Source organism: Salminus brasiliensis, chromosome 12, assembly GCF_030463535.1.
Source record: "Salminus brasiliensis chromosome 12, fSalBra1.hap2, whole genome shotgun sequence".
Taxonomy (NCBI): Eukaryota; Metazoa; Chordata; class Actinopteri; order Characiformes; family Bryconidae; genus Salminus; species Salminus brasiliensis.
In genome coordinates this window covers 38,195,444-38,220,782 of record NC_132889.1, presented here as the reverse complement: position 1 = coordinate 38,220,782, position 25,339 = coordinate 38,195,444, and the positions used below count along the sequence as shown (strand labels likewise).

The 25,339-nt window shown below is 39.8% G+C and overlaps 1 protein-coding gene and 1 long non-coding RNA gene across 6 annotated transcripts in view; both read right to left on the bottom strand.

Annotated features, from left to right (window-relative positions):
- The window catches only part of LOC140574035 (uncharacterized), a 35,247-nt gene extending 14,888 nt beyond the window's left edge, over positions 1–20,359 (bottom strand). For 2 of the 5 annotated variants that reach the window (XM_072693727.1, XM_072693728.1), the window contains exons 1-13: positions 20,158–20,359; positions 18,738–19,052; positions 16,738–17,052; positions 14,808–15,122; positions 14,130–14,444; positions 12,792–13,106; positions 8,436–10,740; positions 7,365–7,679; positions 6,457–6,771; positions 3,711–4,025; positions 1,536–1,850; positions 1,079–1,387; positions 721–1,005 (exon numbers count right to left, since the gene is read on the bottom strand). In XM_072693727.1, the coding sequence (XP_072549828.1) occupies positions 721–1,005; positions 1,079–1,387; positions 1,536–1,850; positions 3,711–4,025; positions 6,457–6,771; positions 7,365–7,679; positions 8,436–8,646 (2,065 nt within the window). In that variant the 5' untranslated portion in view covers positions 8,647–10,740; positions 12,792–13,106; positions 14,130–14,444; ... (2 more) ...; positions 18,738–19,052; positions 20,158–20,359. The remainder of the gene's footprint in view (positions 1–720; positions 1,006–1,078; positions 1,388–1,535; positions 1,851–3,710; positions 4,026–6,456; positions 6,772–7,364; positions 7,680–8,435; positions 10,741–12,791; positions 13,107–14,129; positions 14,445–14,807; positions 15,123–16,737; positions 17,053–18,737; positions 19,053–20,157) is intronic. The other 3 variants (XM_072693724.1, XM_072693726.1, XM_072693725.1) reach the window with 3 other exon arrangements.
- A 606-nt stretch (positions 20,360–20,965) lies between these two features.
- Positions 20,966–24,911, bottom strand: LOC140574043 (uncharacterized). Its single transcript, XR_011980698.1, has 3 exons — positions 24,818–24,911; positions 21,692–21,724; positions 20,966–21,169 (listed from the first exon to the last, which is right to left on the bottom strand). It is a non-coding gene; the product is annotated as an uncharacterized lncRNA (long non-coding RNA).
- Between the last annotated feature and the right edge of the window lie 428 nt (positions 24,912–25,339).

Here is a 25,339-nt window from a genome sequence, read left to right as displayed (position 1 = left end):
TAAGAGAAAGGGAAAGCAGCATGGTTTGTGATGTGTCTCAGCCTAGTCCAAACACGACATAACCTGTCTCATTTCACCTTTCTGATACTCTCAACATCAGACGCTTGACTTTACTCTCTCAGACACAAGTTTTCGAATTTCGATACTTGTCAGTTTGTCAACAGCAGCTGCACTGAGGCCTCTGATACTCTATGTATCTGTAGCGGAGCTAGCTAAGCAAAGGCTAGCTCAGTGAGAACAAACATCACAGAAAGGAAAGTGTTCAAACATTTTCGATAAATAAGAGCCAGAAGTGAAATTTTATGTATGTAGATTCATTGCAGTTTAAAGACAGTCTAGTAATTGAGCTATTTACACTGATCAGAGACAGACATGTTTATTTTTCTGTATTTGTGAGGGCCAAATGTCACGACCGGATCTGTCACAACCTTCTTAACATGCTCTACCTTCTTAAATGCCGTGTTAACATTGCAAAATATAACTGCTAATACGTCACTAGGCTGTGTAAAAAGTCTTTCTCAGGAGGTCGGAGTCAAATGTGGTGAAATTATTTATTTGCGTTAAAAATTAAAGTGTTCAAGTTCAAATGTCAGCACTACTTCTTTCTTAAACATGAAGTTAAGCAGCAAAGCACGTCTAAGAAGAATTTCTTTCTAAAGACACTTTTGTGAATCCAGCCCCAACTTACTACTGTTTCAAAGTGATTCTCTGAGCTCTTACCCACAGTGATGCCAACAGTGCTGCTCCTGGACGAAGAGATGGAGCTGCTCCTCCAGTATGAGTAGTTGCAGCTGTACTGGCCCTGATCTGAGGTCTCCACAGTCAGTGTAAAAGTTGTTGAAGATTCAGCTATTTGTGTTTGTATTAATGCTTCATTTTTATATAAACAGAAGACTACAGAGATGTACTTTATGTGGGGTAAAGAACATTTGATCTGAACAGCTTCCCCAGGCGAGACAGCAGAGTGTGATGAGATCAAGGTGATCGTGGGGCTATGCAGGACGTCTGTTAAAGAAATACGTTTGATGACATAACATCCATTTTCCTTGAAGAGTAGTTTACAGAAATGCTTCCTCACCTGAGCAGACAACACCAGCATCTTCACCATGACCACAGTTATGCAGTCTAAGTCCTTTATGAGAGCAGCTTGTGAGCCTGCTTTCACTTCCAGAACAACCAACATCATCCAGAAGTATTGGATCACTTCCCTGACCAAAGTGGGCGCTCTGAGGGGCGCTGACTGCTGCGCCACATCCCATCTGGGTGCACACCACCTCTGCATCCTTCATGTCCCAGTCATCATCACACACTGTTCCCCACTGGCCGTTATGATAGAGCTCTACTCTACCATCGCAGGGACCTTTTCCGTTCACCAGCCTGATAATGTCTGATTTGTCATATAAAAATATATTTTTAAAACATAATTTAATTTTAATTGTTTTAATTTATCAGATGAACAGGAATAGGTCAAATATTAAGGACAAGAAAAACATTAAATTGAGCATTTATGATGAGTTTTGTGAGTTTTTACATACCTGCACAAACAACACCAGCATCTTCCGCATGACTACAGTTGTGGTAGCCAGAGGCATTATGACGGCATTCTGTGATGGATCTTTCATTTCCAGAACAACCAACATCATCTAGAAGTATCGGACCACTTCCCTGACCAAAGTGCGCACTGGTGTGGATGCTGATGGCTCGGCCACATCCCATCTGTCTGCACACCACCTCTGCATCATTCATGTCCCAGTTATTATCACACACTGTTCCCCACTGGCCATCATGGTAGACCTCCACTCGACCAGAGCAGACACCTTTGCCATTGATGACTGTTATGCTTGCATCATCTGTCACAAACAAAAAAATGACAGTTTTATCAAACATTCGTTTTTTATCTTATCTTTACATATGAGGTGTTCTTGGAAGGACTTTTCTTGAAAGGAGACTTGTGACCACTATCTTTCAGTTGCAATAATTATAAATAAAAAATAATTGATTTTATTCCAATCAAAAGTACAGTGTGGAGAGAGCTTGCCAATTCTCAGTGGTCCTCTGCTCTCTCTCTAGACAAAGAAACACCTCACATTTTATACCCTACTACAGGTCATGTGTTGTTGCACTGTTTTCATTTATAGGATGTCACTGTCTGACTCTATGAGGGGTGTAATCGTCACATACTATGGAAAGTATGTCCAACCTAAACAACCTCCCATATTTGTTCAGTTCATGTATGTTTTTACCAAGTTAGGCCTGGGAATGGATCTCATTCTCCTTTCTCAAGTCTAACCCATGGGCCTCACCATATTATTCTCCATACCATTACTTCAGATCTATGAACACCCGCAGAGCTAATGTATATACACTACACATAGATTCGGATAGTCGGATATTTCTCTGAATTCCAATTTAACAGGAAATGTAGTAGACAGTGGATAACTGGAAATTCCATGTCATTCAGTGGAGCAGTGATGGAAAATTCTGCCTCCATCAGCAGGGAAGGTCTCCACGGTCAGCAACTGTAAAATTCAGGGTTTAGTTTTCCCAGCTTGTGCCAGCAGCCAGTTGCACCAGCTTTGCTTAAGTTGGATTGTAGGTGGAGGTGTAAAGTCTATCCTAACCCACGCGTTGAACATAGTTTAAACCTGATGGTCTGCAGAATTTAAATTGCACCACAGAAACTTAACGTATGTCTTAAACAGAACTGCGTAAAGAAATAGTAGATCAAAACTTCCATTAGTGCTTTACTGGGTTAACCTGCACTCCAAAAATAGGAACTCTTACATTTTTAAACATAATGTAAAAACATTGGAAAAAGTTAAATTCAAATATTTTGGCTGCATTATACTGGTCCATTTTTAAAAAATGTTCAAACTTCTTGCTGAAACAAACAGCTTAAACCAGCAAGTAAGCGAGTTCTGTGTTCATCTAATGTCAATTCTTTAAGAATGTACTAGTTTTAGTACAAAATAAAAACAGCATTACTCAAAATATCTTTAAAAAAATCACCAAAGGAAGATGACTCTCCCTTGTGAGTCTTGGTTCCTCCTAATGTTTCTTCCTGAGGGAGTTTTTCTTTGCCACTGTGGCCCCTGGCTGCTCACTGAGGGTCTTAAGTTTTTATACCTTGTTGATCTCTTGTCCTCTTACTGATTATTGACTCTGTAAAGCTACTTTGTGGCAACGCCAGTTGTAAAAAAGTGCTGTAGAAATTAATTTGATTTGATTATTATTAAGGATGAAAGGAACAAAGTTGCTAAAATTATGTGTTACGTTTCCAAAATTGATCTGAAATTGAACACTTTCCATTTACTGACTCTACTCAGATACTCAAATTGATGTGTAATGTAGTAATTTATGCAGTCATTTTTCTGTGCAATAAGATGCATGTGTTGTGTTGGGAAAGTGGGCATTCTGGGCTCCTTGTATTATGTTGGGTGGGGTGAGGGATAGGGTGGGCCGTGTAGCGGGATGGGGGCCCTGCATTGCTTCATGTCCAAGGGGCCTATGATTTTTTAATCCATCCCTTTGTTTGAATGAATATTTATTAGGAGAGTCACTGGTGTCATTCCAGTATACTGTTACTATGAAACGTCCTTCCACCTTCATTAGACTCTGTTTCTTTACTGAGTCTTAAAACACTAGAGAGGTCGAGACAGCAGCAATATCAACATTACACTGTTTGGACATTAGCATGAGTTTCTACTTACCTGCACAAACAACACCAGCATCCTCAGCATGACTACAGTTGTGGTTGCCAGACGCATTATAACTGCACTCTGTGATGGAGCTTTCATTTCCAGAACAACCAACATCATTCAGAAGTATCGGGCTACTTCCCTGACCAAACCGTGTTCGGGTGTGGATGCTGAGGGCTCGGCCACATCCCATCTGTCTGCACACCACTTCTGCATCGTTCATGTCCCAGTTATTATCACACACTGTCCCCCACTGGCCATCATGGTAGACCTCCACTCGACCAGAGCAGACGCCATTGCCATTGATGAGTGTTATACTTGCACCATCTGTCACAAAAGGACAATAACACACAGCTTTATTAAATATGAGGGACTTTATCTTTACATAGACTCGAACAAAGCCTTGATTTCTCTAAATTCCGATTTTACATGAAACGCAGTTTTGTAAAAGATCTGTACTGAAATTCTAAAGCTGAGTTTACATTATGATGGTAGACAGACAATGGAAAACTGCAAATTCTATTTTATTCAGTAAAGTAGCAACAATCATCATCTCCATTAGCAGGAAGGTCGCCATGGTCAGCAAACTGTAAAATTCAGTGTTCAGTTTCCTCAGCTTGTGTTGACTTCTGCTGTGGAGGAAATCTCTACAAGATAGGCACACTAATAGTAAAAGTTTAGCCTCAAAAACTCAGAATTACAGTCATTTAAATACTCGTTTAAATACTTTCAGGATAAAACACCTCTGTGTCCAAACACCTTGCCCCATACATAGCCAGCCTTGACACAGCTGCTCCGGTGAGGCCATAGATACACACGTCACCGTTGGTTGTGTACCGCTATGAGGCACAGAAAACATTTTAACACCAACATGTAAACACGTTCAAATAAACAATGTAACACTTTTATGTATTTTCTGATAATGTAGTTGATATTTTATGTGATTATTTTTTTTCTATTATCAGAGACGTATAGTAACATAGTACTAAAATACTGTATCTGTATCTACTGTAGGATTATTGTTTTCTTCAACTTCCACTTTTCCTTCACTGCATATTCTGGATGAGTTTAATACTTTTACTCTGTTACATTGTTTGTTTATGTGCTGCATCGTTACTCACTACAATTATAAAAACAGTACAAATAATTTCAAACCCACATTATCACCTCCAGAGCGCTAGATGGCGCCGTCACCGGGTTTTATGAAGCCGCAACACTGAGCAGAACAGACGTTCGAGCCGTGAGCTCCGCTGCTGCAGTGAGGACACTAAGGCTAGAGCTCTGTTAGTTTATCTCCAGATGAAGAAGAAGAACCACCAGAAGATCCACCTCCATCTTCACCTCCTGCAAATACTCGTATGTGTCTGAATAGTCTGAGATCTTTCAGCTGTAGTTGAGTTTACAGAGAGTGAAGCTCAGAGGTTTGAGCTGCTTTCCTCACTGGTTTTACAGATGAAACTCTTGTATGTGGCGGAACTACAGAACACAGTACTGTACTTTTACTTTCAGTACTTAAGCAGTACTTTTTAGAATACTAAACTACTTGCAGTACTTAAGTATGAAAATGTTAAATACTTCAGTACTTCCACTTAAGTCTGGAGCATAAAGACATTTATGGCATTTAGCTGACGCTCTTATCCAGAGTGACTTACAAGGTGACTTGTATTACACAGGTGGGCCAATGTAGTGTTATGAGTCTTGCCCAGGGACTCTTATTGGTGTAGTGCAGCACAGTCACCCAGACTGGGAATCGAACCCTGATCTCCCACATGGTGTGGTAGCTCACTGGCAGCTAGTGGTTTTATCTGTTGCGCCACACCAACCACTACATTTGTGCTTCTGTACTTTTACTCTTTTACTCTTAGGCTTTAAGTCTGGGTCTCTAGTACTTTAGACATGTGTGATTATCACTGAAATTATTAATGATTGATTATTTAATAAGATTGAAGAGTCACTGTCACAGTGTGTGGATCGCGGAGGTGGACATAGATGTAGGTGTTTATTGTTATAAGGAAAACAAAAACAAACTAACAGAACACATAGAGATACAAACAAGGAAATAAACCAAACACTGGAACCAACAAAGGAAACAAACCAGACCAAGCTAAAACACTGCGAACCGCCATGAACACGAACCCACATGACCAAGTACAAGATCAGAAAAAGGGGTACTTATACAGGGACTTCATGTCTTCTTACGTTATTTCTTTTTTGTCATTTCTTACGTTTTGTCTTCGTGTCTTCTGACGTTATTTGTTTTTTGTCTTCATGTCTTCTGACGTTATTTGTTTTTTGTCTTCATGTCTTCTTACATTATTTCTTTTTTGTCTTCATGTCTTTTTACGTTATTTCTTTTTTGTCTTCATGTCTTTTACTAATTACTAATTATGTAAAGCTACTTTGTGACAACAACAGTTGTTAAAAGCGCTATACAAATAAATTTGACTTGGCTTGACTAACAAGGGGGTGTGGCTACAGAGGAGGCACAGGTGGGAACAATTAATGAACTGGAAGGGCAGACAAGACACAAACAGAGTCATGTGCTTGAGATCACATGGGGACACAAAACAGAGGCAGCCATGACAGTCACTGGTGTCATTCCAGTGTACTCTCGTAGTAGTTTACTACAGAACGTCCTTCCAGCTTCTTTAGACTCTTTTTTCTTTACTGACCACTAAGTCTTAAAACACTAGAGAGGTCGAGACAGCAGCAATACCAACATTACAGTGTTTGGACATTAGCATGAGTATTTACATACCTCCACAGGTAACACCAGCATCTTTGTTATGATCACAGTTGTATCTGCCAAATCCTTTATGACCACACTCTGTGATGGAGCTTTCATTTCCAGAGCAATCAACATCATCCAGAAGTATTGGGACACTTCCTCGACCAAAGTATGCTCGGGTGTGGATGCTGATGGCTCGGCCACATCCCATCTGTCTGCACACCACTTCTGCATCATTCATGTCCCAGTTATTATCACACACTGTTCCCCATCGGCCGTTATGGTAGACCTCCACTCTACCAGAGCAGACGCCATTGCCATTGATAAGTGTTATACTTGCATCATCTGTCACAAAAGGAGAATAACAAAAAAAATGTTAAAGGTTTTTTAAAATAGATTAAGATAGATTTGAACGAAGTTTCTAAATGGAGCGCAGTTCTGCCAAAGATCTGAACTGAGCTTCTGAAGCTCACAAGTTTACATTATGATGGTAGACCAACAGTAGCAAAGGTTGCCGCTGTAAAATTCAGTTTTTAGTTTTCCCAGCTTGTGTTGTTGACTACAGAGCTGTAAGAAACTAAAATATTAATTCTAATACTAATATTGGATTTTCAGCCTTAAAAACTCACAGTTTTCACAGTTCAGGACAAAATAGTGGCCAAACACCATACATGTGTGTGTACTCACTGCCCCTAACACATGTGTGTGTGTGAGTGTGTTCACTACCAGATGGGTTAAATGCGGAGGACACATTTCGCTGTACACTGTACATTGACAAATACGTGCACCTTTACCTTTTTTTTTTTTTTTAGCTAGCCCTGAGACAGCGGCTCCAGTAATGCCATAGAAATGCACAACACCACTGGTTGCATACCACCATACGGTACAATACAGTAGCGATATCAACATTACAGTGTTGTGTTTTTTTTTGTACATACCTCCACAAACAACACCAGCATCTCTGTCATGACCACAGTTGTGTCTGCCAAATCCATTATGACTGCACTCTGTGATGGATCTTTCAGTCCCAGAACAACCAACGCTATCCAGAAGTATTGGGCCACTTCCTCGCCCGAAGTGCGCACTTTTATAGATCCTGACTGCTCGGCCACATCCCATCTGTCTGCACACCACCTCGGCATCGTTCATGTCCCAGTTATTATCACACACTGTTCCCTGCCAGCCATTGTGGTAGACCTCCACTCGACCAGAGCAGGTTCCATTGCCATTGGCGAGTGTTATTGTTGTGAGACCTATCATAAATGGACAGTAACACACATCATTATCTTTACATAGACTTAACTGAAGTTTCCATTTCTCTAAATTCTTATTTGACATGAAATGCAGTTCTGTAAAAGATCTGTACTGAAATTCTAAAGCTGAGTTTACATTATGATGGTAGACCGACAGTGGAAAACTGCAAATTCTCTTATTCAGTGGAGCAGTGGAGACAGCAGGAAAGGTCACCACAGTCAGCAACTGTAAAATTCAGGGTTCAGTTTTCCCAGCTAGTGTTGTTGACTACAGAGCTGGAGGAAACCAGCAGCCCGTTGTACCAACTGAACTGTACACCACAGAGACTTAGCTTGTCTTGAACAATGCAGTCAGACAAGTACCACCTTTCTCCTGGCAACCTCAAAACCCCAGACTCGTCCATCGGATTGCCAGATGGAGACGTGTGATTCTTCACTCCAGAGAACACGCCTCCACCGCTCTCTCTAGAGTCCAATGGGGGCGTGCTTTACACCACTGCATTCAACAAGTTGCGTTGCGCTTGGTGGCGTAAGGCTTGGATGCAGCTGCTCGTCCATGAAAACCACTCCATGAAGCTCCCCACTCACTGTCCTCGAGCAAATCTGAAGCCACATGAGGTTTGGAGGCCTGTAGTGGTTGCAGAAAATCGGCAACCTCTGTGCTCTGTGGTTCTAACCACTGGCTGGCGCAGGCACATGCAGCAAAACCAAAAGGAGTTTGGTTGTTTTGCAACATGAAATGAGTTTTTTACATACCTGCACAGGTAACTCCAGCATCTTTATCATGACTACAGTTGTGATTGCCAAATCCATTATGACGGCACTCTGTGATGGAACTTTCATTTCCAGAACAACCAACATCATCCAGAAGTATTGGGCCACTTCCTCGACCAAAGTGCGCACTTTTATAGATCCTGACTGCTCGGCCACATCCCATCTGTCTGCACACCACCTCGGCATCGTTCATGTCCCAGTTATCATCACACACTGTTCCCCACTGGCCATCATGGTAGACCTCCACTCTACCAGAGCAGATGTTATTGCCTTTGACGAGTGTTATACTTGCACCTTCTAATAAAACAAGAAAAACACACAGATTTATCTTCAAACTAACTTTTTATCGCATTATCTTTGCATCATTGCTTGAACAAAGTCTTGATTTCTCTAAACTAAATTCCAATTTGACATGGTGGTTCGGTGACTTCGTCAATAATTCACCAATAGTTCTGATCAGAGGAGGATGGGACCCCATTGTGAGTCTTTGTTCCTCCAGCTCTAAGGGACTTTTTCCTTGCCACCATCACCTTTGGCTGCTCACTGGGGGTCTGGGTAACACTTTATAATAATGTGTAAATGAAGTATTTACAGCTATAAATCACTTAATATATGAACACTTCATAGGACACATATAGGCTCTTGATGATAAACAAATAGATTTTAATTAGTAGAAAGTAGTAGCATATATATTTACATTACATTAACTGTGTAGGTAAAGAGCAAAGTGCTTTGTTGTTAACTCAGAATGTGTATCTGAAATGTGTAAATAGGCAACAGACTAAAGCTAGCCTTCAGCTAAGATACTGCCAGAAATCAGAGTCAGTGCTGGTAGAGTTCTTGGTTCAGGGCTCAAGGCTTCCAATAAGCCCTAGAAGACCTTTCATTTAAAAGCTTCTCAGAGAGATGGTCTTCAGTTGCTGGTTGGAGACGGTGAGGGGTTCTACTGTTCAGTGTACGTTCATTCAGTCGTTATGCTTGTCTCAGATCTTATAAATCTCATATATGTATATTAACAGATATCTGCCTTTATGAAAACCCTGAGATCCTGTAAGGAGGACACAGGGCCAGTGAGTGAATGTAGAGTATTTTAGAATATATATTGTTTACACACCACCACTGCCTTTAATGTATGAATTACTATTTAATACTTTAGTTATTATTTGTAAATAAAGAAGTTTCTAGATGTGTTATTTCGTAAGTGTTTTGGCTAAAGAACATCTAAACCTCAAAGCCCTTTGTAAATACGGCCAGAACCGGCCTGAGCATTGAAGCTCCACCCCCAGCTGACAGGATGGGTAGTGTTCAGTCCAGACCCGGGGTGGTCATAATATTTTGATACGACTGTACGTGTGCCTTGTGTGGTAAGTGTTTTTATTATTTAACAACATTATTTACTGCTATAAATGCAGTAATAATATTATATAATATAAATGCAGTAATAATATTTATAAATGGTGTATTTTATTTTTGTAAATGTATGATTATTCATGATTAGTTGTACAAATGGTTTATAAACTAAATGTTTTTATACCTTATGTTACCTTTTGTTTTCTTGCCCTTGTGACAATGTCAGCTGTCAACACATTGTGCTGCTATTGCGTACCTCTGTGAGGCGCAGAACATTTTCTTTTCAACTCCAACATGCAAGAAATTAAATATAAACAATATAATAATGGCATGTATTTTCTGATAATAATTGATAGTGATATTTTATGCTATCAATTTCTTCCCATTGTCTGTCATTGGAATTCTCTGTTGTCTTCATACTGATAAATGCATCTTCACAAAATGCTTCAGTAACAGTAATGCATGAGAAAATTAAAATAAAAACTAGATTAAATGATGTTGGCTCTGAGTTTAAAACATGAAGGAATAAATGTAAATATCTGACGGCTCTTTATCTACTTAGCCACTTCTAGATTAAATGTACAAAACAAGCCATTCTAAAAGGCTAATTCTCAAAAATAAAATGAGAAATAAAAAAAATGTTTGTAAAAACTGGCCAAACTATTACTGGTTAATTTCACAAAGTTATAAATGATCAATAACAGTAGGTCGCAGTAATCGGTAGCACAAGCACATTCTGGACTAAAAGGAGTGAAAATACGGCTGTGGCACTGGTGGCCTTTTTGTTTTTTTGTGCCACTCCACCAGTGTTTGGACACCTCTGCATCGTTCATGTCCCAGTTATTATCACACACTGTTCCCCACTGGCCATAATGGTAGACCTCCACTCTACCAGAGCAGACACCTTTGCCATTGACGAGTGTTATACTTGCATCATCTGTCACAAAAAGAGAGAAACACAGTTTTATCAAACATAAAAAAATGTATCTTATCTTTACATAGACTTGAACAAAGTCCTAATTCCTTCCAGTTTGACATGAAACACATTTCTGTAAAAGATCTGTACTGAAATTCTGAAGCTGAGTTTACATTATGATGGTAGATGGTATGTTGTTGACTGCAGCACCTGACCTATTTAGGTCTAAGGCAGTCCCTCGCAAGGTGGGAAAAAGGAGGGTCTAACCGGAGTGGGGTATTTGGCATTAGATCATTTGGTATCTCAGGCCTATATCTCTGCATTTAATTTAGCCTGGACGTCCCAGCGCACTTAATTGACAGCCTTCATGGACTCTGGGACTGAAGGTAGTTTCATGGACAGCTTTGTTGCTGCTAGTTTCGATCTCCCTGTGAAGTCACTGGAATGTCCATTGCCTGTCCTTACCATAGATGGAAGGATTGTGGGTTCTGGCCCAGTGACCCATCGCCCTCAACCAATAACTCTGCAGATTGGGGCACACACAGAGCAAGTGGAGCTGTACCTGACTCAGGCTTTCCGTCTGCAGTTGATGTTGGGATACCTCTGGTTGGAACTGCACAACCCCCAGATAGACTGGGCAACCCGGCCAGTCAATGCCTGGGGTCTACATTGTTAGGGGACCTGGCTAGGACACAAGGTAGCATCCTCTCGTAGGGACCCACCACCAGAGCCACCCATACCTGGACAGGGTTCCTAACAAGCATTGGGACCTTCATGATGTGCAATACAACTGTGCTGTCGATCTCTTACTGGGGACAACTCCCCAGAGGGGGTGCCTGTTTGAGCTTTTTCCTCCGGAACGAGCCATCATGGATGCTGGCTTTCATTACCTCTACAGGGCATTATGAGTACTGTGTCATTAACGACATGCTATGGGAGACCTTTGACCGTTTTGTATATGTCTACCTTGATTAAATACTGATATATTTCTGGTCCCTGCTCATGAGAAACCATCTTTTATTAAGTTGGAGAAGTCTGTCATTTCTGGGGTTCTTCACAGGCACCATTTCTATGGAGCCAGCAAAAATGTAGGCCTTAAGGACAGGCCACGTCCTTCTTTTCTCACTTAATTCCAGTCCTTCCTGGGGTTTACCCATTTGTTTCAGCATTTGTGTGTAATTTGTAATATTATCAGACCACGAAAACCTATACAGCAAGCCAAACATTTGAACCCAAGCAGACGTGGTGGGCACTGTATTTTGGTCATTTCCATTTTACGATATTCTATTAGCCAGGTTTGAAAAACACCAAGATGCCTTGTCCCAGTGGTGGGAACCCTGGGGATCTGATCCAGTGCCTGAACCGGACATCCCTGCCTCCCAAATCGTTGCTCCTGTCCAGTGGGTTATTGAAGAGGCCATAACACAAGCCCTCCAACAGGAGGATCCCAACCCTGGGGGTGGCCCTCCCAGTCAACAGTTTCTGCCCTCAATTGTTCATCAGGAGCTTCCGCAATGGGGACGAAGACGTCTTGTATAAACTCTCGTCTAGATTCATGAGGCCCTATAAAATTATTCAGGGAGTGAACCCAGTCTCATTCCGGTTACAACTCCCTATGAGTATGAAGGTGCACCCCACTTCCAATGTGTGTGTGGGGGGCTCCCACACCTCAGGTTTGGCCTTTTCCCCCATACCTTGTTGGAGCAGGTGCTCTGACATACATAAAGTCCAGGGTGGTACCCAGTACCTGGTTTACCTGGGGGGTAGTGTAAGCATGCAGCATGTACCACCAATCACCAGCAGGGGTTTGACCAGTACAGTAGTAAAGCTGGTGGATCTGGATCAAAAGACTCCAAGTCCCAGAATCCCCAGCAGTCCAGGTCCAAAGGAAATTTAGCAGCCAGTAGCAATTGCACAATACAGCAATACAAAATACAAAACAGTACAATACAATAATTACAATAAAAACAAAAAATAGAATAAATGTAAAAAATATGTGAACCAACCGGGGATGAAAGGCAATAAAGAGGTCGGTACAGCAGCAGTATTAACATGACAGTGTTTTTACATACCTCCACAAGTGACACCAGTATCGCTTTCATGACCACAGCTGTGTCTGCCAAATCCATTATGATTGCACTTTGTGATGGATGTTTCGGTCCCAGAACAACCAACACCATCCAGAAGTATTGGGATACTTCCTTGACCGAAGTGTGCTCTGGTGTGGATGCTGATGGCTCGGCCACATCCCACCTGTCTGCACACCACCTCTGCATCTTTCATGTCCCAGCTATTATCACACACTGTTCCCTGCCAGCCGTTATGATAGACCTCCACCCGACCAGAGCAGACGCCTTTTCCATTGACAAGTGTTACGTTTGTGGCATCTATCACAAAAATACAACAAACACACAGCTTTATTAAACATGAGGTTTACAATCATTTCTTTAAATAGAGTTGAACAAAGTTTCAGTGTTTCTAAATGCACAGAAAACACAGTTCTGTAAAAGATCTGTACTGAAATTCTAAAGCGGAGTTCACATTATTATAAATTCCATGCTGAACTAAGTGAGTTTAAAACTGATGGTATGCAGAATTATTGGTGTGATTATAACATTTTTTTGTCTAAATAAGTGAAATTTTGGCTTCATCTGGGAGACGAGGACTATCAAGCCTCAAAACTGAGTTCTGACAAACATTCTGGGGAATCATACAGTGATTGAACAAATAGCAAACGCTTTATTGCTCTCATCTGAATACATTAATACCCGTCCGTCCGAGTCCGTCTGAACATTAATTTACATTTACATCTACATTTATGGCATTTAGCAGACGCTCTTATCCAGAGCGACTTTAATAATTGCTTTGCTTGATGGTGTATTAAACTAGATTCTCCCTTTGAAAGAGATAACTCACTTTATAGAGAACAGATAAAACAGTTTTGATGTAGATGATCAGAACTTGATATTTGAGACTCTTAGTTTGTGAATTAGTGTAACTAATCATTACTTCTGTTAAACAGGCTTTGAATTCCTCCCACCTTATTAATGCAACTGTTTCTTTAGCTTCATAGAAAAGAATCTATTATATTTTATAAACTGCAGAAAACCTGGTTTGTGAAGCCATTTTGTGTGTAATCACCATCTAGGAATTCCTCTAATTTTCTTAGATATAATTAAGTCACCTGGTAAGGAGGCAACAAGCAGAAATAATTTGGTGGACAAGCAATATTTGGCCCATACTTATTACCAGGTCGATAGTGTTATCTATTATGTATCTTGAAGTATCATATTCCTTCCAGATCTGTTAGCTATAACACTGAGAAATTCTGTTTAGATTAGATTCAGTTTAGAAAGACTAGAGAGGTCGGTACAGCAGTGTTTGGACCAAGAAAATGAGTTTTTACATACCTGCACAGGTAACACCAGCATCTTCAGCATGACCACAGTTGTGCTTGCCAAATCCATTATGACGGCACTCTGTGATGGAGCTTTCATGTCCAGAACAACCAACATCATCTAGAAATACTGGACCACTTCCTTGACCAAAGTACGCACTGGTGTGGATGCTGATGGCTCGGCCACATCCCATCTGTCTGCACACCACTTCTGCATCGTTCATGTCCCAGTTATCATCACACACTGTTCCCCACTGGCTGTTATGATAGACCTCCACTCTGCCAGAGCAGGTACCATTGCCTTTGATGAGTGTTATACTTGCATCATCTGTAAAAAAGGACAATAACAAACAGCTTTATTAAATATGAGGGACTTTTTCTAATCATTATCTTTACATAGACTCGAACTAAGTTCCATTTCTCTAAAAACTTCAATGTGACATGAAACGCATTTCTGTAAAAGATCTGTACTAAAATTCTGAAGCTGAGTTTACATTATGATGGTAGACCGACAGTGGAAAACTACAAATTCCATGTCATTCAGTGGAGCAGTGATGGGAAATTCTGCCTCCATCAGCAGGACAAGTCACGGTCAGCAAACTGTAAAATTCAGTCTTTCTACAAGATGGGCACTAACACTAATACTGGAGGTCCAGTTCATTTGTAGACATTATCATGAGTTTGTACATGCCTCCACAAGTGACACCAGCATCTCTATCATGACTACAGCTGTGTCTGCCAAATCCATTATGACTGCACTCTGTGATGGTTGTTTCGGTCCCAGAACAACCAACACCATCCAGAAGTATTGGACCACTTCCTCGACCGAAGTGTGCTCTGGTGTGGATGCTGATGGCTCGGCCACATCCCACCTGTCTGCACACCACCTCTGCATCTTTCATGTCCCAGTTATTATCACACACTGTTCCCTGCCAGCCGTTATGGTAGACCTCCACCCGACCAGAGCAGACGCCTTTTCCATTGACAAGTGTTACGTTTGTGGCATCTGTCACAAAAATACAATAAACACACAGCTTTATTAAACATGAGGTTTACAATCATTTCTTTAAATAGAGTTGAACAAAGTTTCCATTCTCTAAATTCTAATTGGACATGAAACAAAGGTCGCCACAGTCTATCTTAACCCACATGTTGAATGTAATTAGTTTAAAACTGGAGGTTTGCAGAATTTTAGTTTCATCCACAGAACCAGGACACAGGCAGAACGTCCAATGGGCTGGGCAACAAAGTCAAGGTCGAAAGTCAAAGTCATACACAGGAAACATACACAGGAAATAATGCATAGGCCACCAAAATAGGGATACAATACTTCGCAACTAACTATGTCTAAAGCCCGGAATTATTATCCGAATTGTCAGTGCAACAGGTGGTGATCCGAACTCCGATGACTGAGTGAGAATGGCTGGCTAAAGTCACATGATCACTCTGTGTTCCAGTGGATTCTGGGAAATGGAGTCTGGAACCGCAGAGGTACTCAGCGAAGTCATGACAGTACCCTTCCCAAAGAGTCCTGGGTGGCCCTGGGGTGAGGCCTACCAGGACAAAGACCACAGCCACCACCGGGAAGTCGAGGTAGACCCGGTGCTGCCGAGGCGCTGGAGTGAAGAGGAATGGCTGCCTCTAAGACGAGCAGGGAGAGAATGGGAGAAGCCCTGACAAGAAGCCCCGACAAGGATGAGGAGCTTGCTTGTCAGGACACTGAGCATGAAAATCTGTGATGAGAGCTGGATCCTGAACATCCTTGGCTGGAGACACCTACGCTCTTAAAAAAGGCAGACCACACTTGAGATGTAAACTGAGGGCCCAGATCTGACACAATGTCTTCAGGACATCAATAATCATCAGTATAGTAGTATGGCTTTGGGAGATCTGTGACAAAGTGCTGCTAGATGTGATCATGGTCTATTAGGTACAGGGACAAGTTGGGAACATCAAAGAGGATCTCAAACAATGGAACAATCTTCCACTATCTTTAAATGGCCATATTGCATCTGTTAAAATGAACATTCTCCCCAAAGTCAACTATCTTTTCGCCTGTATAGCCGTTAACCTCTCTGAACCCAGTAAACACAGTAAATTCATTCTACTGAAAACCCAGATCAAGTTAACCACCGTTCAAACACCAAAGAGTATGGTGGATTTTTGCAACTTGGAAAACTAGAGCCTAGGTGACCTCTTCAGTGATGGCTCACTCATGACCTTCGGCCTTCTGCAGCAGACATACAACATGCCACCAAACGGCAAAAACAAAAAAAACCTTAAGAGAAACCATGGCTCAGGTCCTCTGATTGGCACCAGATTCTAAAAAAAATGAGCTTGTGAATTATGGGAGTTATGGGAATATTAAGAGTCAATGGAGACGAGAGAAACTTATAGTAACAATGGTTGCAAGGCGAAAATGTGGGTTAGAAGGTTAGAAGAGTTGCTTGGGAGTGTTGATGATCTGGAGGTGGCTGATCATGCAGCAAGAGTTAGATAGCCTGTTTACTATGGATGGTGGCTCAGTCCTGCAGGTGTTGTGATCGAACTCACAAGAGACCAGATGCAGTTGCAACAGACAATGGGGTCAATGCCAAGGCATAAACATGAGTCTCACATACCTGCACAGGTAACACTAGCATCTTCAGCATGACTGCAGTTGTATCTGCCAAATCCATTATGGCTGCACTCTGTGACGGAGCTTTCATTTCCAGAACAACCAACATTATCTAGAAGTATTGGGACACTTCCTCGATCAATGTGAGAACTGTTATGGATGCTAATGGCTCTGCCACATCCCATCTGTCTGCACACCACCTCTGCATCATTCATGTCCCAGCCATCATTACACACTGTTCCCCATTGGTCATCATGGTGGACCTCCACTCTACCAGAGCAGATGCTGTTTCCTGTGACTAGTGTTATATCTGCACCATCTATCACAAAAGGACAATAACAGACAGCTTTATTTAAACATGTTTTTTAATCTAAGTATCTTTTCATACAGTTTGATATGAAACACAGTTCTGGAAAAGATCAGTACTGCACAGACTGAAAATACACCCCAAAAGCAGAGAGAGGACATATTTAATTAATATATTTTAATTTACACACACAAGCACAATTTCACTATATACTTAAAGAAATAATATATATATATATATATATATATATATATATATATATATATATATATACTAAAAATCCCAGTTTAACAGTTTAACTGTTGTGACATTGGGAAAAAAAATGAAATATTAAGAAATTACATGAAACTTTAGTGTGGTCTATTTTAAAAAGTTTACAGTAAAACAATTATAATTTTGCATTGTTGTGGCATTGTAGGAAAATTCTGAGAAAAATATATGAACTACAAAGAACTTCAGTGTGGTTATTTAAAAAGGTATACAGTGAAACTTTCCTAAACTTGCACTGGTGTTAGTCAATCATTACCTCCTTCAAATGATTGTGTGACTGGTGTGGCCTTTAAATAAATTATTTAATTATAAACAATTCAGTATGGATTGTTTTTTTTGTGAGCTTTCCCCAAACCTGCAATGGTGATAGCCATGGACAGCCCTTAGGAAAACGAGGAGAAATTGAATTAAATTTAATATCACTTGATCTTTTAAAAATGAACACAATGAAATTTACCCATGCCTGCACTGTTTATAGCCATTGATTGTCTCTCAAATTCTAATAGAATTATGGCATTATGGGAAAATTGTGAGAAATTCAAACAAATTAAATGGCACTTCAGTATGAATTGCTAAAAGAATTATAAAGTGAAATTCCCAAACTTGCACTGGTGATAGTCATTGATTGCCTCTCTAAAATTATAGCTGTTGTAGCATTCTGGGAAAATTGAGGAGTTAAAATAAATGTAACATCACTTCAGTACTAACCTATTAAAAATGGATACATTAAATTTTTTACACTGGTAATATCCATGGAATGAGTTTCACAAATTATGGAAAAATTAATGGGTTTTGTGTGAAATTTCCCCAAACTTGGACAGGTGATAGCTATGGGCTCTCTCTCAAGAGAAAAATCAGCCCCTCGGTATTGCCACGTTCATGTTTCTGTTGATCACTGTTGTTCACTGTTTGTTGCTTTTTTGCCTCACTTGCCCCCTTCTGTTTATCCTATTATGCTAATTAATCTGCTTGCTTTGACTTCATCTCTGCGAGTGTTCGTCCCTCTGTGTCTGGCCTAGAATGCCCTGACAGGTACATTAAAAAATAAATTCATCATTAAATAGCAGCTCAGTCTGGATTCATATATAAAATTTCTAACCTTACAGGACAGTCTGGTGAATGCTTGAAATGATCACACACATCAAACACATTATGTTCCTCCTTGTTATTGGATATGAGGTCATGTAATCTGTTCTTCGTTACAGTGCTTGTGTGTGTAGATTAACATATATGATATAAAAATGCCTCAATATTTTTGGGGTGTATTTTTGGCTACAACTGCATTTACTGTAATATCAGGCTTAAACACACTTGGCAAAGGGCTCAAAATGTGTAAATACTTGGAGTGATTCCAGTGTCTGGTACTGGTGTTTCTTTACTGGACGCAACATTACAGTGTTTGGACATTAGCATGAGTTTTTACATACCTGCACAAACAACACCAGCATCTTTACCATGATCACAGTTGTGTCTGCCAAATCCTTTATGACCACACTCTGTGATGGATCTTTCAGTTCCAGAACAATCAACATCATCTAGAAGTATTGGGACACTTCCTCGACCAAAGTGCGCTCTTTTATGATTGCTGATGGCTCGGCCACATCCCACCTGTCTGCACACCACCTCTGCATCGTTCATGTCCCAGTTATCATCACAAACTGTTCCCAGCCAGCCGTTATAGTAGACCTCCACTCGACCAGAGCAGGTTCCATTGCCATTGACAAGCGTTATGGTTGTGATATCTATCTCAAAAAATGAGAAGTACACACAGCTTTATCAAATAATGTAGTTCTTTATGTTATGTTCGTTTCTCTAAATTCTGTATTGAAATTCTAAAGCTGAGTTTACATTATGATGGTAGACAGAAATCAAAATTTCCATGTTATTTAGTAGAGCAGAGTCAGAAAATTCTGCCTCCATCAGCAGGAAAGGTAAAATCCAGTTTTCCCAGCTTGTGTTGTTTGAGTGCAGCACTGGAGGAAACCTGCAGCCAGTTCCACCAACTGAACTTAAGCTGGATTGTAGGTTAGGGTGTAAAGTCTATCCTAACCTTGGTGTGGTTCAATCCGGGTCTCTTGTGCACAATAATAAAATTAAATAAAATAAATAAATAATAAATAAAAACCACCACAGGCCTCACAGCGACGGACTTACAGCACAACACAAAAACGTCCTTCCAATTTATCAGCCCGTCTCTAAAAGTGTGTTTGGCACCAAGATTTCTCTACATCGTGATTTTAAACAATGTATTGCAGATAAAGGTAACGTTATGTTATTTGGGATTTTAGAATAGTTTGTGTGGGTGTGATATGTATGTTAATAATCTCCATCTACATCATAATCTGTCCCTCTTAGTTCGTATGTACTTTTCAAGTACGGTTCGGCTCGACCCGCCATCCTTTAAGATCCACGGAAGATTTGCGTCCAGACTTTTTACTGTTCTGCACCGAAGTGGTGGAACGAGCTTCCCCTGGGTGTCCAAACACCAGAGTCCAACGCTCACTGTCTTCAAACCCAGAGTGAAGACCCTCCTCTTCTGAGAGTACTCAGGTTAAGAGAAGAGTACTATGTTCTCCTAATTGACTTGTGTTCAGTAGAGTCTAAGATTAGAGGATCTGAATTTTAGTCTATTTAAACTAGCTGAGGTTTTTTAAATGCCTTTAATGTAAATTTAAATCTAGTTCCAAACACACTTTTGGGCTCATAGAAATCGTAAGGGGCTGTGGCTGTGGGGCATGGGATGATTATCTCTGACCGATAAAATTGGAGACATGACTATAAACCAGATTCGATACAATAGCAATATAATCATTACAGTCTTTGAACATGAAATGAGTTTTTACATACCCGCACAAGTGACACCTGCATCTTTACCATGATCACAGCTGTGTCTGCTAAATCCATTATGACTGCACTCTGTGATGGAGCTTTCATTTCCAAAACAGTCAACTTGATCCAGAAGTATTGGGACACTTCCTTGACCAAAGTGCGCTCTGGTGTGGATGCTGATGGCTCGGCCACATCCCATCTGTCTGCACACCACCTCTGCATCGTTCATGTCCCAGCTATTATCACACACTGTTCCCCACTGGTCGTTATAGTAAACCTCCACTCTACCAGAACACGTGCTGTTGCCATTCACAAGTGTTATGTTTGTGGCATCTACACAAAAGGACAATAACACACAACTTTATCCCACATAAGGTTAATGGTTGTTTTGACGAAATTCTTCTTTTGGATAAAATATTGCTTTGTAATTTTTTCTAAATTCCAATTTGTCATTAAACAGTTCTGTAAAAGATCTGTACTGAAATTTTACATTTTACATTATGATGGTAGACAGACAGTAAAATCTGGAAATTTCATTATATGATTATTATTAGTTATTCATTGTCTCCATCAGCAGGAAAGGTCGCCACAGTAAAAACTCCTCCCAGCCTCATTAGACTTTGTGTCTTTACTGCCCACTAAATCTTCAAAGACTACAGAGGTCAGTACAGCAGCAATATCAACATTACAGTGTTTAGACATGAGAGTTTATACATACCTGCACAAACAACACCAGCATCTTCACTATGACCACAGTTGTGTTTGCTAAATCCAGCATGACGGCACTCTGTGATCGATCTTTCATTTCCAGAACAACCAACATCATCCAGAAATATTGGCCCACTTCCTTGACCAAAGTGGGCACTGCTGAGACCACTGATGGCTTGGCCACACCCCATTTGTCTGCACACCACTTCGGCATCATTCATGTCCCAGCTATCATCACACACCGTTCCCCACTGGCCTTTATGATAAATCTCCACTCTACCAGAGCATTTGCCATAGCCATTGACGAGTGTTATGTTCTTATCTGTCACAAAATGACAATAACACAGAGATTAATAAAACATAAGCTTTTTTGTCTAATTATTTTTACATAGAATCAAAGAAAGTCTTGATTTTGCAAAATCCTGATTTGATGAGCAATGCAGTTCTGTACAATATCCATACTAAAATTCTAAGACTGTGTTTATGATGGTATTATGATGGTAGACGGACAATTGAAAGCAAAATTATATATGAAATATTATTATGGAAAACATTCAGCAAAATGTCATTTTCAATTTCTTACAGAGATTTTGTAGAAGCTTAATTGAAAACTCACAATTACAGACATTATCATGTGTTTAAACACTTTTTAGGATAAGATAGTGGCCAAACACCATCGGCCTGTGCACATCTAGCCGTGAAATAGCTGTTCCAGTATGAGGTATTTTTTCATCGTCATGTAAACACAACACATGTAAAATAATGTGGGTAAATTTGTGAAAATGTTACATTTAATAATCAATCAGTCAGTAATCAGCCTTCCTCTGTTGAAATAAAAACTTACCAGCCAAACAGGAATATCCAAGAACAGTAACTACTGCAATAAAGAAGAGAGTTTTCATGAAACCAGTTATCAAAGTAAACACCAAAGTAAACACTTTGTTTCCACCAAAGTTTGGACATTTTTGTTAATGCAGTTTTCTAGTACATTAATCAGAAAACACTACTAACCAATAGAAACATCAATACTCAACTCACATTTGGACAAAAAAGAAAAAAGTTATAGGAACTTATTACTTACAAAACCCCAAAATCAAGATACTCTTAAGCCATGTCCTTGCCAGAAATGAGCACCCAGTAACCCTAATACAACATTTTCCAATACACAATTTCTAGAACCTGACTGTGAAGATTACTAAAATATGTGAGACCTGTGACGACATTAGTGCTATACTAGATATTGGTGCTATATTAAGCTATAAAGCTCTGAGTTCATTCAAGTTTATTTTATTATAAGGGGTAAATACTATTTAAGGAGTAGTCAACAGGCCCCTCTTTAAAGAACAAACTTGGGTCTTCATTTTTGTAGTCTTTACCACACAGTGACCATGTGCCATGCCTCAACCAAAGGAGATTCATTAGAACCTCAGAAAAAGAGTTATTGAAGCTCACCAATCTGGAAAATGTTACAATACCATTTGATGGAGAAGATTCAGAAAGTGGCCCTCAAAAATCACTTATATTACTGACATATATGGAAATATCTGAAAACTTTGAGGCATCTCTTGCACTGAGTAATGTAAATATTATATATTAATATTAATAAGTCCACCATCAGGCAAACACTGAACAAGAACAGTGTAAATGGCAGGTTGACATAGAGAAGGCTACTGCTCTTCAAAAAGAACAGCAGTGTCAGTGAGGTTTGCTCAACACCACATGGAAAAGCCAGAAGCCTGTTATTGTTGGTTTTGTGGACAGAAAGATTATGTATGATAAAGTAGGATGTTTTAATGAAACAAGCTACAAAAGTTCTGGATTTATCAAAACCCAAAAATCACATTCCAACCAACATAAGACCCTCATCAAGTTTTAAGCATGGGGGTGGCAGTATCATGGTTTGGGTTGCTTTGCTATCCAAGCCAAATTGTCATTGTTGATACAGCACATTCTATAGGAGATCATCAGGGTATCCGTCAAAGACTGAAGCTTAACTTTACATGGGTCAGTGCAGCAAGACAACCCTAAACACACAAGTAAATCTACAAAGAAATGCACATCCACATTTTGGAATGATCAAGATAAAGTCCAGAACTTAACCCAATAGAAATGTGGTGGAGGGACCCTTTGGGGTTCATGTTTGACTTCAGCTGCATATTTTGAAGATGTAAACAAGGTGCAAAGGTGTAAACAAGGGTTCTTTGAGTGGTGCCATGGAAGAACCATTTTTGCGTCCACAAAGAAACATTACGTAAAAAATTTGTGAGTGTGAAGAGCCTCCAGATTGGTGAAGAATCTTTACATCAACTTCTTTGACCATTAAAAGGTTCTCCACATGTATCTCTTCTACAGAAATGGTTCTACATAGAAGCATAGAATACAGAAGAGGGATATTTTATATAAGTGGAGAGGAAATACCAGCAAAAAGTTGTTGGTAAAGTTTTAGCTTAAGGGACAGGGAACATAGTATAGTGGAAGTGAATGTGTACTCAGTGGAACTGCAGCCTGTATCCCCTAGAGGGCGCTGTTACCTATGTAGTCTAGTTATCTGGAAGAATTTTCTGCCGAGAAAGTGCAAAGCTTCACAACTGTTGGTGTAACTTTACTGTACGTTACAAATAAGGAACTTGAACTTGGTTGTATGGTTGAGGTGTTTGACTGAAGATACAACAATACGCTTTATCCAAACTTGCATGTTTTTCTTCTTTTAACTCTTTTAATTGTCACAGAATAGATGTTAAATCAACTCTCAACATTATCGTAACTTTAACACTGCATCAAAGCAACTGCATAAAAATCCTGTTACTGCAGTAAAATATGGTAAATCAACCCTGCTTTATACAGGGGGCATTCGTACAGCAAGAGGCATTCTGTAAAAAACAGAACAGGGAAAAAAAGTGAAAAGAGACTTTTTTTGTAAACGTCAGCACAGAAATACATTTGTGTTAATAAATACATACATTTATGCAAATACATTTTTTAATTTAAAATTAAACAAAACTTTGAACTTATATATCTAAATTTTTTTGACTTACTAAAAGTCACTTTTACAATACTTTACTGTAGTACATAGTACTAATATCAATCAATATTTTAGCCTCAACCAAAATGATCATTCTGATCAAAAAATAATGATGTATCAACATCACATTCCTGGGTGGGATGTGCATTTCATCTGATCATTTAATTAGTTTAATTGTTCTTCTCATATATGTCTCTTTATGTCCCAGAAAACCAAACACAATTTGGGAGGAAGTTTAAGAGCTGCAGAAGGAGGTTCTCCAGCTCCAGAACCAAGCTCCAGAAAGAGAAGGTGCAGCTAGAGACGGAGTAACGGAATATGGATCTGCAGCTCATACATGCTTAATAATAAATTGAATTTGGGTAAAATAACGAAATATTCAAGAATTGTAAATAATGTAATGGCAACTTCGGAAAACACAAGTTAATAATATGTTCCTAAGAAATCACAAGTTAATAATAATGTATTATTATTATTATTCTTATTGTTATTATTATTATTATTGTAATGATTAACTTTTACTTTAAAGAGGACAAACAAATTGCAGTGGCTCTTATTAATTTTCTTTGTTCTCTCTCGCTCTCTGATCTACACAAAGAATCCATTGATATCGGCATCTCTGACAATGTATCCATCATTCTTCACCAGGTTCAGAACTTTCCACATTCGATACATAAAATAACATTTAAAGGTTTATGATAAATTCCCTCGAGAAAGCTCTTAGGCATTGTTTTCTGCAACACGCTTAACTTTAAGGATCTTTCATTATTTTCACTTAATGGGTTTTATGCATGATTTTCTGCTTTGTTTTTCTGTTGAGATTTATTATTATTATCATGTACAACCTCACTGTAGAATCAGGGTTGAATTGAAATGGTAATCAATTAATACTGTTAGAGAATTGGAAAATTAAACAGAATTATGACAGGATGAAGTAATGGAATTTACCCAGCAGTAAAGTGAGGTGAGGTCTCAGCATCCTGGTCCTTAGATTCATGTTAAATTCCAGTGTGATCTGAACTGCAGGGAGCTCTGCTGCAGTCCTCTAACAGCTCTACACTAAAGTGCTGAAGACTGGGTTTTATCGAGAGGAGGGGTTTCTGTTCCTCTTCTGCGCCTTTTCCTGTTTAGTAAAAGCCAAACCTCTTACAATCAGTAGCTCAACTACAGTTCTCTGAACTTTCGGTAAAGAGACACTTGGGCTAAAATTCTGAGAGCGCTCTCTCTGCAGCGAGTAGCTTGTAAGTGACAAGATAATATGAGACCACAGTCATATAAAGATTGACCAATCGTCTAGTGTGCTGGTAGTGGTGTTTTCTAGCTGTGTTCTGATGCTGTACTGGGCTGAGTGATGGACTCTCAGTGAGTGTTAGGTCAGATTATGGATTGACAGTCCCATTTGGCCTTCTCTCCTGACAGTGTGGATTACGTTAGGGCTGTTGTTCTGGCTGTGACGGTCTGGCAATTTGT